Raw genomic sequence first — 12839 nt, forward strand, 5'->3', positions numbered from 1 at the left:
AATGCTTACCTGTTTCAAAAAAAATAGTGTTAATGGATACTCCATTCAACTTTCCTTATCAAAGTCCGATTTTGGGTGTGGTGAAAGTGAAACATTAAATTTTGAGACCTAACATTTGGAATCCAATCATTACCATGGTTGTTGTTTGGATGTCTTTGTTGCCAATATTCTCTTACTCATGCATCGTAATGCATGCCATGCTAACAACTTGTCACTTCTATAGAATTTATTAAGGAGTTGCCATCACATGCTTATTATGCTTATGCTGTTTCTGGGTCTATGCAGAATGATCTTGTACATGGATGGGGAATGGATATGAAACTTGGTTATTGTGCACAGGTGAGATTTTCATTATATGTGCAGAAGCATAGACACAATAAAATCGCGGTTATGATATTTGTATGTCTTGTGGTGTGTAGATATATCTTGTGGACATAATCTCTAATGTATCCACTACTTATATCTTCTGTTCTTTTGAATTAAATAAAAACTTTACAATATTATGTTTTGTATATTGTAATTCACTAATTTTTTGATTATGGTCCTTATATTCCTTACTATTCCTAGAACTACTTTCTGAAGTTCTTCTTTGAAATCCTTTTAACGATGAGAACTAAAAACTTGGGTTCTTTCATGTAAATTTTTTATGCGTGAATGTGAACATGGTTCAGTATGAAATTTTACCTTAGGAACTAAATTGTTGGATTTTAGTATAGAAAAAACATTTGTAATATTTCTGAATCAGGAGTCTATCTCTTACATACATGCATTTGTGTACCCAAAAACGTGCATCAGTCAGATATGCTACTAATACACCTTTTGTCTTGGTTTTCCATTTTAAATTTGTTCTAGTAGTTTGGAATTTGTTTTAATATGCTTATCAGAAATTGTTTTTGTGCTGTGTTAGTTTTTTATTTTTATTTTTCCGATTCCTTTTCTTTTTTCCTGTCACAGATTAAGAATATGTTGTATATTTACCGCTATGCACCATTTGTTGACAGGGTGGTCGAATAAAGAAGGTAGGAGTTATTGACAGTGAATTTATTGTCCATAAAGGGATACAAACTTTAGGAGGATCCTCAGCAAGAAAGGTATATTGTTTTCATGTATAATTTTTTTACATTTCTAGATTTTTTTTTTTTTTAAATTTTCGGTACTGGCAAAAATGAAGGCAAGTTACTGTGCAATTCCATTTCCTCCATGCAGAGGGCCTGACTGTACACCCTTTCCCTTCTCCATTTGTTATAAGAATATATAAGATATCTGCTTATGGACTTAGTTATACTTCCCCTGCTGTAGTATATATTTTTCTTTTCAATTGGTTTTCTTAAAACATTAATGGCTAAATCATCACCCCTTATAACTGTAAAGAGAGTCAAAATGTTGATGCTTTCAAATTATGGCTATTTTGAATTAATAAACTTTGGAGGATAAGTTGAACTCAGAATAAGAGAATCTTCATGAACTCTAGTCCAGTTTGGCAATCAAAAAGTGGTCTTAGCAATACCTTTCAGTGAGTATGAAAATAACAAGGAAGATTTCATGCTTGAACCTGATGAAACAACAATCTTGATCAAGGTTTTAAAAACCAACCTGGACATTGAACCACTTTGGCCACCGGTTTCTGGGTCAGCGGTTCAGTTGTTCGGATCAAATGGGTTGAAATGGTCAAGGCAACTTTATTGCATCTTGAGTCCTTGACCATTGAATTAGCATATTAGGAAGAAATATAAATAGAGAGGAGGTAGCTGTCGGTTGGGAAAGGAAAGAAAAAAAGAGAAAGGAAAGGGAAGAAAGAAAAGGAAAGAAAAGAAAGGAGGAGGAGGAAGTGGTGGTGGTGGTGGTTCACCCGCGGTGAAGGAGGAGGAAGAAGAGGAAGTGGTGGTGGTGGTTCACCCACGGTGATGGTATCAGACAGCAGCGGCGAGCTGGCCACAGCAGATCTGACCTCAGATCTCATCTCAAATCTACCAGATCTCAGATCTCGCTGATCTCTCTCTCTCTCTCTCTCATCTCATCTCAGTGATCTCAGATCTGAGATCTCAGAACTGATATCTCTATTTCAAATTTGAGATCTCCTCTGTTTATACTTCCTTAAAAAGTTAAATAAAACCATGAACCGCTGCCTGGGTTGAACGGTTTAGCAGTTCGACTACCCAAATCAGTGGTTCTTTGACCATTTCAATGTTTTTTTGAGAATTAACGGTCTAAATCAAAACTGGACCCGGAGACCTGACCGGTTCCCAGTTCGAATACCCGGTTCAGTCTGGTTTTCAAAACCATGACCTTGATGCTAAAGAGCCTTAGGCAATGCTGTAACATGGATATGAACTTCAACGCAGTTTTGCTGTATAAATGGCAAGACTTGCAAAAGCAAAAAACTGCCTTTGATAGTGGTTTTAGAGAAATAGAAAGAAAATTAAGTAACAAAGAAGAATAAGAGAAAGGAGGAGAGACAATGGGTTGAATCAACCTTCCAAAACCATTCAAGATAATCAACTTCAATTGAGGAGGTCCATGGAAGGTGGAAAGGCTTTTGGTGCGATGGGCATCTATATTGGTCTAGATCTGCTCCTCACACCAACCTAACAGTACATCCCAACTGCACATCGGGAACATCCCAGCCTCACATTACATCCTAGCCGTATTTGTATGTTATTAATGGGGAGATGTTCCCAGTGCAGTGAGATGTGTTGTAAGGTTGGTGCCAGGGGCAAATCTCGATTCTATGTGTTGTTGCCAAAGATGGGGTCGAGGGCAACAAGGGACTTTTGCTAGTGTCTGAGGCCGACGGGTCTGACCTATAAGTAGGAGAGGAGTACACGTCTGAGGCCCCGGGTGTTATCCCTGGGGTCGAGACTCCGATGGTCAAGTTAGCTAAGTGTCAAAGAGGGGTTAGACCAGGCTTGAGACGAGGGCTCAAAGCTTAGTCCTTAATGGCTAAAGAGAATTCTCTTGGGATTCTGAATGCAAGAGAGCAAGTGTCTTTACCTTGAGATGAGGACCCCCTTTTATAGTTGGGCTTGCCTTGGAGTGGTTGGAGGCAATTGGAGATGTGTGACCAGGGTTCCATCTGGTTGATGCCATGTGGCGCGACCCGAGGCCTTCCAAGTATACATCACTTGCCCCCTACTCTCGAGGCCGTAGTGGTCGAGGTGGGATGGTGCGTTGGGCAGAGACCTCGGCTTCGGTCGAAGAGAGTAGGACGAAGTGATGTAAGTGTACTTGGCAAGCCTCGGATCGTGCCATGTGGCATCAACCAGATTGAATCCAGGTCGAACATCTCCAACCAAGGTTCAAAGTATCAACACGTATTGGCTGGTATCGGCCGATACATATCGTTCTGGGACCCCTCTGATATGCCCCTATAGTGGGTGTATTGGGGGTCTAACTGGTTCAGGGGGTGGAGCCCTAAACTGGCCCCCTGAACCGGTTTCAGAAAAAAAAAATAAAAGTAAATAAAAAACAATATTGATTCGCCCGATACGCCTGTATCGATATTTTAAACCTTGTCTTCAACTACCTCCAACCACTCCAAGGAAAGCCTAGCTATAAAAGGGGGTCCTCATCTCAAGGTAAAGACACTTGCTCTCTTGCATCCAGAATCCCAAGAGAAATCTCTTTAGTTATTAAGGACTAAGCTCTAAGCCCTTGTCTCAAACCTGGTCCGGCCCCTCTTTGGCACTTGGCTAACTTGATCGTTGGAGTCTCCGCCCCTGGGATAACACCGAGGGCCTCTGACGTGTACTCTTCTCCTGCTTAGAGGTTGGACACAATGGAATTCCCTTGTTGCCTTCAGCAACTATGTAGTTCTATGCCTTCTTGGGTGAGGTCTTGGAGATGGACCATTTTAGGGGTTCAGGCCGAAGATCGTTGGTAGCTGCATGCATGGATACCGAGGGATAAAGGTCTCTTACTTCGAGCTCTTCTCGCTTGAATCGGTCAATGTATGTCCGAAGGCTTTCTTCGCGCTTCTGCTTGATTGACATGAGGGATACGACAATCTTCTAACACCGTTGGCTACTGACGAAGTGGGAGAGGAAGAGGTTGGCAAACTGGTCCTGGGAGTTGACGGATCGAGGGGGGAGCGTGGAGAATCATATGCGTACTGCTCCCTTGAAGGTGACTTGGAAGGCTCGACACATCAGGGTGTCGGAGTACCCATAAAGGAGCATAAGTGCCTTGAAGCTCTCCAAGTGGTCATTTGGATCTGTGCTCCCATTGTAAGTCTCCAGAGTGGGAGCCTTGAAGTGAGGTGGGAGCAACTCCGAGGTGATGGAGTCAGTGAAAGCGTCCATCCGTGTGGACGAGGGATTCTGACTAGTGGAGGCATCACCTCGGCCTTCCTTCACCTGCTGGATTTGATCTTGGATGGCGCCTATCTACGCCTGTACGTCACCAAGGCGTCGATCGATGGGGGCTTGGGTCTCATCCAAGTTCTCTCTTACGTGGAACAGGTCGGCCCTATTTCCTGAGTGCTTGGATATCGGCACATCTTGAGCCTTACAAGCTCGGCGGTCATTGAGAAGATCGCGAAGATCTAACACTAGTGGGGGAGAGGCATAGCATCGGCCTCTTGTCCTCAGAGGAGGGTTGTAGTGGCTAGAGCGCCTGCCATCGTCCCGGTTGCTCTTTGTGTGGTGATGATGGCGGTCGTGGTCCCGATGGTTATCATGGGACCCCAATGGATCACCTCTCCGACTAGGGAGCCAAGAGGTCTTCGAAAGGGGCTTGTTGGACCGCTGACTGCTGCTGTTGGACGTTGAGGGGTCAACCTTTCCCTGGTCGATCAGGCACTGGCCCAGTGGTGTATGAGTGGAGCACCCACTGTATTGCCCCTAGCTTCTGATGGGGCAGCCTTCTGTTGGATGCCCCACCTCGTCCAATCTTTGGGCTAGGTTGTCTAGCTTGTCAAGGACCAGCTTGAATTGGTCCATAGTAACCAAGTTCTGAGCATTCTGAGTGTGATCTTGCTTATCAGCCATGTCGGATACTTAATTAATTAAGTTGAGTTTTTCTTTTAGTAGTCGATCAAGACTACAGACAGTCTTGAATTCCAACAGATTTCGGATTGAGAAAAGTAGAAGAAAGAGGGAGAAGAAAGGAGAAGAAGTAGAAGTACACAAGGGTTTTGAAAGGAGGGACATATCGAATGAATCTGCTGCCGCCACCCTCTCAATATTTATAGTTTATGTTCACTAAATGTAGGAAAGGACATAATTGCCATTAATGCTTACATGGCAAATAAAACAAATAAATAATTGAGATAACAAGCTGTCTAAGATAACTATCAACTAACACTAACAAACTAATCAAAGGTTACATGTGCTATCATACGAGCACAGTGGGGACCACAACTGTGGGGCCCACATCAGTGTTCTCTACACTCCCCCTCAAGTTGGGAATAGATATTTGTCATTCTCAACTTGAATAGGTCTGCCTCTAACTTCTTCCTTGGAACGGCCTTGGTGAGAAGATCTGCGGGCTGCATGTTGGAGGTAATATACGGGAGACACTTCTTGTGATGAAACCCTTTCTCTGACAAAGTGTCGATCAACTTCGATATGTTTAGTTCTGTCATGCTACACCGGATTGTGAGTTATATTAATAGCCGCCTGATTATCACAATACAACATCAAGGGCTTCTCATAATCAATACCCAACTCTTCAAGTAGTGACTTCAACCATAGGATTTCAGCCACTCTGTTAGCCATTGACTTGTAGTCAGCTTCGGCACTAGAGCAGGAAACAACACTCTGTTTCTTACTCCTCCAAGAGACAAGGTTACCTCCTACAAGGGCACAATATCCAGAGGTAGACCTCCTGTCATCAACACTCCCAGCCCAATCAACATCTGTATAGACCTCCACCTTCATGTAATTATTGTTCTTGAACAGTATACCTCTACCTGGGCATCTATTCAAGTATGCTAATATTTTCTCAGCTGCAAGAAGATGTGTAGTTTTAGGGGAACGCATGTACTGGCTGACAACATTGACTGCATAACTGATGTCTGGCCGTGTGAGGCAGAGATATAGGAGCTTTCCAACCAACCGTTGGAACATAACTCTATCTTCGAGAGGCTTTCCGCCCTCTGCACCGATCTTGTGATTCTGTTCAATGGGTGTATCGGCAGGCTTGACACCTAACTTTCCAGTTTCCTCCAACAGATCTAGAACATACTTCATTTGAGAAATAAAGATCCCATGTTTAGATCTAGCAACCTCAATACCCAAAAAATATCGCAGTGCACCAAGATCTTTCACCTCAAACTCTTGATGAAGGAGCTGTTTGAGGGATTCAATCTCACTATTATTATTCCCTGTCACTACAATATCATCCACATATACAGCAAGCAAGGTCAAAGAAGAGTTCACTCTTTTAATGAACAGTGTATGATCTGACTGAGCCTGTACATAGCCGAATTTTCCAAGGGCTAGTCTGAATCTATCAAACCAAGCTCTAGGGAGTTTATCCTACCAAAGTTAAAATTGATGTGCTGCCAAAGAAGTTGGGGCAGCTTGTCTCAACTGCTAGGGTTGGACTCCAAGCACATGCAGTGTGTGTTTGGATGAAACACTGAACCCGGACCATTTTCCAGTTATGCCCTGGACCTTGGAGATTAATGGACAAAACTGGAAAGTTACACATAACCCCTAGAGTTGATTATGGTACTACACTAGGTGTTGGATTAGGTTGTCTTTGATATGCCAATCAGTGAGATCTATCAAGGGTCAAAACCTGGGTATGTTGAGGCAGTTTGAGAGTTCACATAAGTGGGTGATCATAGTGATAGGATTTCAACCGTGTTTTAGATTTGGCTTTGCAAAATACATTTATGATAATTTTTATGAAAATGTTTGTAAAAGGTTTTAATTTTTGGGATCCATCCGAGTAGAGAGTGTGATATTGCACCTTGCAACCAAGGGGAGAGGTCCTTCCCTGTCGGGCAGTGTTTGATCATTATGGGCCAAGAGGTTAAGTGTAAGAGACCATTACAGGGTTGATTACCTGATGGGCTTTATCTTACTTAAGTCATTATCCTTGGATCTTCATAGGATAGCTGAATTCAAGGATCGTTTAAGTGTAAATATTGGGCCCATAGTGATGTGCTTAGGGGTTCACTACGTTTAGCAGTGAATTCAGCTAAGCCTTTTCACAAAGGTTGGGCTGAACCCATGTGGACATGTGAGGTCATTGTGGGGTCCCACGCCATACAAATCAGGCCTAAGTTGGTCATGCAACACCCTTGGGCCATGAGCCTTATAGTTGATGGGCCTAAGGCCCATAATTAATATGGTTAATTAATTATGGGTTTGGATCTGGGCATGGAGCACCTAATCTTATAAGAAGATACGGTATATCTCTAATTAGAGTCCAGATCTGATTTAGATCTGGATTATCTCCTAATTAGATTAGGAGATAGCTCCATAAGAGATTATAAAAGAGGAGGGGCGGACTAGTCTAAAACAGCTTCTTATTTTTATAGTTTCTGGTTCTCTCTGTACCCTTTTGTCTCCTAGTTTTTTCCCAGTTCGACATCAGCTATCAAGGACTAATAGAGATCAGTTTTCTTCTTATTTTTTCAAGAAAAATTCAGAGGAATTTCAGGCTACCTTCCCTAGTTTGATCCAAACACCTGGGTTGCAATCTTGTTGAAAACTGTGTTGTTGAATCAGCTTTACCTATACACTGTGCCATTTTCAGTGGAGGCTGATTTTAGGATTGGTTTGGGCGTGAATTTCCACATTTGGATCTGCGTTTGTGGCATTTGTATCAGGTATAAATCTCCCTCTTTGTTTGGTTTCAAATCTTGTCCAGCTCGGTGCAAGACCAATATGGAAAAATGCAGTTTTTCAAGACATAGGGAATTCGATTCCCAAAAGGATTAGGAAATTTTTTAAATTTCCTCCATCCATATGATGGATCCTAACCCTTCCAACATAAATAACATATATATTGGATCAGATCCTCTCAGATTGGATAGGGGGTGATCTGAATTCGATCCGACTTGAAGATCCGAAATGGGAATATTTGAATTCAACAAAATAAGATTGGATTGGATCATTGCACCCCTACCTTTTAAGAGATAAGAGTTTGGAGGAAACGGACAAGCTGCAAGTATCTATATTATTAGTGGAAATATAGAATCCACCATAGTTTTCAAGGTACCAAGGTGAGACTAGGCTGCTAGGGGATAAGGGGCACCTTGTAGCCTAGTCACCTAGGCGTTGCCTAAACAATGGGCTTTGTTTGAATAAAATCTTAGGGCAATTCTTGAGGTTCCATAATAAACAACCACCATCTTTCACTATTGATTGCATATAATCTTCATAAAAAAAAAATGTATAAATTTCATTTTAAGCATAGAAAATCAACATATTCATGAAAAAAAATTAGAAGAAAGAAAAGAAAATTTAGAAAATAAAAAGGGTTGAGCCTCTATTTTTGTCCCATGAAAAGAAGGGAAGAAATAAGGATGGAAGAAGAAGAATGATAAATATGTGTTGATTGGACAAAATTTTGAATTCTTCTATGCTTATTTGTTTAGGTTTTGAAGTCTTTGAGTGTTCAAGATAGTATACATCTTGATTGAACCCTAACAAATAATAGAAATAGTAAAAAGAAATTAGTATTTTAATTCAAACTGAGTAATCTGGTTTATTAATGCCTATTTTATTATTATAATCTTAGAAATTTAAGAGAAAAGCATCCAAGAGTATTGTATAAAAAATATCTTGGCAATTAAGTGAAGTAATCCTCCATGAGCGTCTTATCGCTTAGGTGTCATTCTACACGTTAAAGCTACTTTGGTATTACTTGATTGTTGTAGCTAGGTAGTATATACTAGGGCAAGTCTCTATTTTATATGATGATTGGTTGTTATTGTATCATATATTTGGTGTAATAATAGAAGACATGCCTTCGTTGTGTTATTTGGTTTTTTTCATTTAATTGATAGCAACATGTTTGCATTTTATTGGATGGTTGCAAGAAATTATTGTGACTGTGAATTCATGAAAACCAAATCACCCAAGCATGCACTCACTAGGTGATTTGGTTTATCTTTTGACTTAAAGCGTGTTTGGGGTTTTTTAGAGGCCAGAAGGAAGTGTTATGATTTGAACAAATTGTGCCACATGTTAGGCTACATTCATATTTTTTGATATTCCTAGCATGGTAGTAGATCTTAGAGGCAGTTTCCATTTTATCATATGATAGTAGGTAGTTCGTATGATGGTTTTGAAAACTGGACCGGAAATGGAACCGTTTTGCCCACCGGTTCCTGGGTTGAATGGTTTGACCGTCCAGTTGAACCTCAGGTCAAATGGTTTTTGGGTCCAAAACCAAACCCAGACCCATGACCGGTTTTTGGGTCAATTGGTCTGATCATCTAGTCTGGTCCGGTTTTTAAAACCATGGTTCATATATCACTTGGGGCTAGTAACAAGCATGCACTCATTGGTTGATTCGTCTTTCATTTGATTGATAGAATGTATTTGTTTTTCTGGAGGGTTGCAAAAAAATTGTTGTGACCATGTGATCATGTGATTTGTAGGAGGGTCACAAGAAAGTGTCGTGATCATGTGAACTCATCAAATCAAATCACCTAGGCATGCCACTGGGTAACTTTTTAATTTATTGCATGTTAGTGTTTTATTGGACATCACAAAACCTGTTAGGCTACCTTGGCATTTCTTGATCGTCATAGTAAGCAGTAAACCTTAGATGTTGTCTCTAGTTTTTCATATGTTGTAAGTTATTTTTATATCATATGGGGTAAGGAAAAAGGCATGCACTCATTGGGAGATTTTATTTTTCATTTGTTGCAAGAAATGTTGTGACTTTGTAAATTCATCTTAACCAAATAATCCACACATATACTCATTTAGTGGTTTGGTTTTTCATCTGATAGCATGCTTGTGTTTCATAGAGGGCTGCACGAAAGTGTCGTGTGAACTCATAATTCAATATGTTGTCTACCTTGATATTTTTAAATTGTCATAGTAAGGTGGTAGACCCTAGTGTAAGGCCAATAGACGTGAGGTGGTTTATACTCTGATGTCTGAGGAATTGGCCAGGTGGCTGAACCGGGAAGGGGGGAAAAAGAAAGAAAATGAAGTGGCCAAACTCCCGAAGGGGCTGCCCACATATCCTCTATCAGAGGGATCAGGCCAATGTAGTTCACCGGAGCTAGAATTCTCGTGAAAAAGAGGGAGAAAATGGTAGATGGCTTCATAGAAAGATGGGAAAAAACTAATATGGATGAGGGAGAGAGAGAGGAAATGGGCTAGCATGAAGGAGATAGAGCAAGAGCAGTTCCAAGGTCCCTTGAAATGGGTGAGAAGCATCTATTTATAGGTTTTGGGTGCACATTCCAGAAGTCTAAGTTGTGCTTTTCCCATTTTATCCTCTTATTCAGAATGTTATTTTCACACACTTAAAATGTGTGATTAATCTAACTTTCTAGAGTTTCTTATTAATTATCATTTGCATGTTTACTCTTCTATAGAATATTCCATGTTTAGTCATTTGGATCACATGTTTTATTCTTCTTCTATAAGATTGGTTGGATGCACTTTTGTTTCTAGAAAGCCCATCCCTGAGTTGTGCACATATTAGGAATTAGTACTTAAAATTTAATTATCAAAATAGATCAAATTGGCCTGGGTTCAATTCCCGGATTGGCCGGAGTTATGTATTTATGTGAGGCCACCCTCTTACACCTAGAGGCAATCTCTATTTTTTTCATATGTTAGCAGGTTGTTAGTGTACCATTTGGGGTAGCAATAGTAGGATGCACTCATCAAATAATTTGGTTTTTCATTTGATCAATAGCATGTTTGTTTTTTGTTAGAGGGTCGCAAATAACTAGGATTGCAAATAAGTTGGATCAGATCCAATTTGAATCCGAATTGGATTCAGATACCTCTCTTGATCCTAACAAATCGGTTTGGATCGGGAAACTTGATCCATTTTTTTAATGGATTGAATTCAGATGTACCCGGATCCGATCTGCCATGACCTGATCCGATCTGTTAGTTATGAAATATTATATAAATTTTCTATTTATACTTTTTATATTATTTATGTAATTATATATTATATATTATAATATATTATTTATATTATATCATAATGTTTTATTACAATTCTGATTGAGTCGAAACCGAAAATCTAATGGATTCTTATCGGATTTGGATAAGTTGGATTTCTTATTGGTAGGGGTGAGCATTCGGTTTTTTGGTCAAAACCGAAATTCTAAAAACCGGTTCAGCTATATGATAAATCGAACCGAAACCGAATAAACTGAACCGAAAATTTTTTTTGGTTATTTCAGTTAAAACCGAAATATTTTTGGTGGGTGCTCCTGTTCAAAGGAAGAACAACAATTTACCACCTGAAGAATGGTTGAGACTTGGCTGTTGCATATCCACTAGACTCTTCCACCTGGATAGATTTGTAACCAAGTCGTGGCAGGAGGGATTAACTCATTCTATTTGCTTATTCAATCTTTCTATTCAGTTATTCACTTTCCTTGGATCTTCTCCTGGCCTAAGCAAACCAACGATTGCCAATTTGATCAACTGTCACAAGGTTTTAGGTTTCAACTTTCATCTATATGATTTCAGCTTGATATTTATTTTGAAAACGAAGCATTAATCTATTTCCAAATCTACCTTTTTGAACTTGAAACTTATATCCCTGACCACGAACAGGTTGTTTACAATGTTACTTTTTATGAGAGAGTGGAACGGTTGTAGGCTTGCAGCATGTGAATATGTGATTAGCCCTGTACCATCCTGGGGTTGCAGTATGTGCCCTTCATGAAAGAGTGGATGTACTTTTGTTCTTCTGAAAGAAAATTATTTATGGTCTGTTGGTTCGCGGGAATAGGGATTTGGAATAGGAATCGGAATGGATCGAATCCAACCATTTGGTTGGGCAGAATTGGAATCCCATTGCCATTCTCTCTCCCCCTCCTTGACGAATGAGGATTGCATTTCAGCTGATTCCGTTTCTGATTTTGGTTTCTGTCTAAGTCAAACAGGCGAGAGGAACAGACCATTCCGTTTCAATCAATTTTAAGTTTGACTGTAAACCAAATGAACCCTTAGCTTTCATTTAACGCAGAAAACACTAGTAAGAGGCTAGTGTTTATTTCCATCAATTAACAGTTGTTTGATAATTCGTTTGAGCAGATAAGGAGGCAATCAACCTTGGACCTTCGAATATTTCGACAGCGTTGGGACCAAGCTATAAGAGAAGATAAAGACTGGGTCGATCCATTCCAAGGGAGCCAGATGTATCACGACCGTGAGAATGGCTATCCCGAATAGACTTAGACTTGTTGATTTTTCTTTTCTATTACCTCGTTATCTGTTCAACTATCCTTTTTCTATAATTAATTCATTTTTGGACTAGCCTTTTGTTTATTATTCTGTGGATCTTTTGTTCATGTTGTAAATGTTGAAAGTCCAGTTTAATTCCTACCTTAATTTTTGTACTTAATGCGAGTCGCTTAAGCTCCAATGATAGAGATTAACACGAAAACTTTTCAGTTCATTTTGTTCATGAAATACAATAGCAAAGTCATTCTTAAGTTCATTCTATAAAAATATATATAATATTCTGATGCTTTTTAATTTAATTTATTTATACTACAATTGCAATTTGAGTTTAATTTGAATAATATAAACGAATCAAATTTGGAACTACCTTGGTTCTAATGATGCACGATCTGGAAGCTCCTAGTTGGAAGATGACCTGGACTTTAGTCATGTAGCGAGTTGGATTAAGCTGCAAGACAGAGGATTAGAGCACCCAGGGTGGTTAAC

General features: G+C 39.9%; 1 protein-coding gene across 17 annotated transcripts in view; it reads left to right on the top strand.

The window, feature by feature from the left end:
• Positions 1–12604, top strand: part of LOC148877879 (uncharacterized) — a 66363-nt gene extending 53759 nt beyond the window's left edge. For 7 of the 17 annotated variants that reach the window (XM_088945864.1, XM_088945891.1, XM_088945876.1 and 4 more), the window contains 4 exons: positions 286–339; positions 1002–1091; positions 9560–9626; positions 12204–12604. In XM_088945864.1, the coding sequence (XP_088801990.1) occupies positions 286–339; positions 1002–1091; positions 9560–9583 (168 nt within the window). In that variant the 3' untranslated portion in view covers positions 9584–9626; positions 12204–12604. Of the gene's footprint in view, positions 1–285; positions 340–1001; positions 1092–9559; positions 9627–10082; positions 10596–12203 lie in introns of those variants that run through there. The other 10 variants (XM_088945852.1, XM_088945858.1, XM_088945874.1 and 7 more) reach the window with 3 other exon arrangements.
• The last annotated feature ends 235 nt before the right edge of the window (positions 12605–12839 follow it).

This window comes from Nelumbo lutea, chromosome 1 (assembly GCF_056320005.1).
Source record: "Nelumbo lutea isolate HS-2025 chromosome 1, American lotus-T2T, whole genome shotgun sequence".
NCBI classification, from domain to species: Eukaryota; Viridiplantae; Streptophyta; class Magnoliopsida; order Proteales; family Nelumbonaceae; genus Nelumbo; species Nelumbo lutea.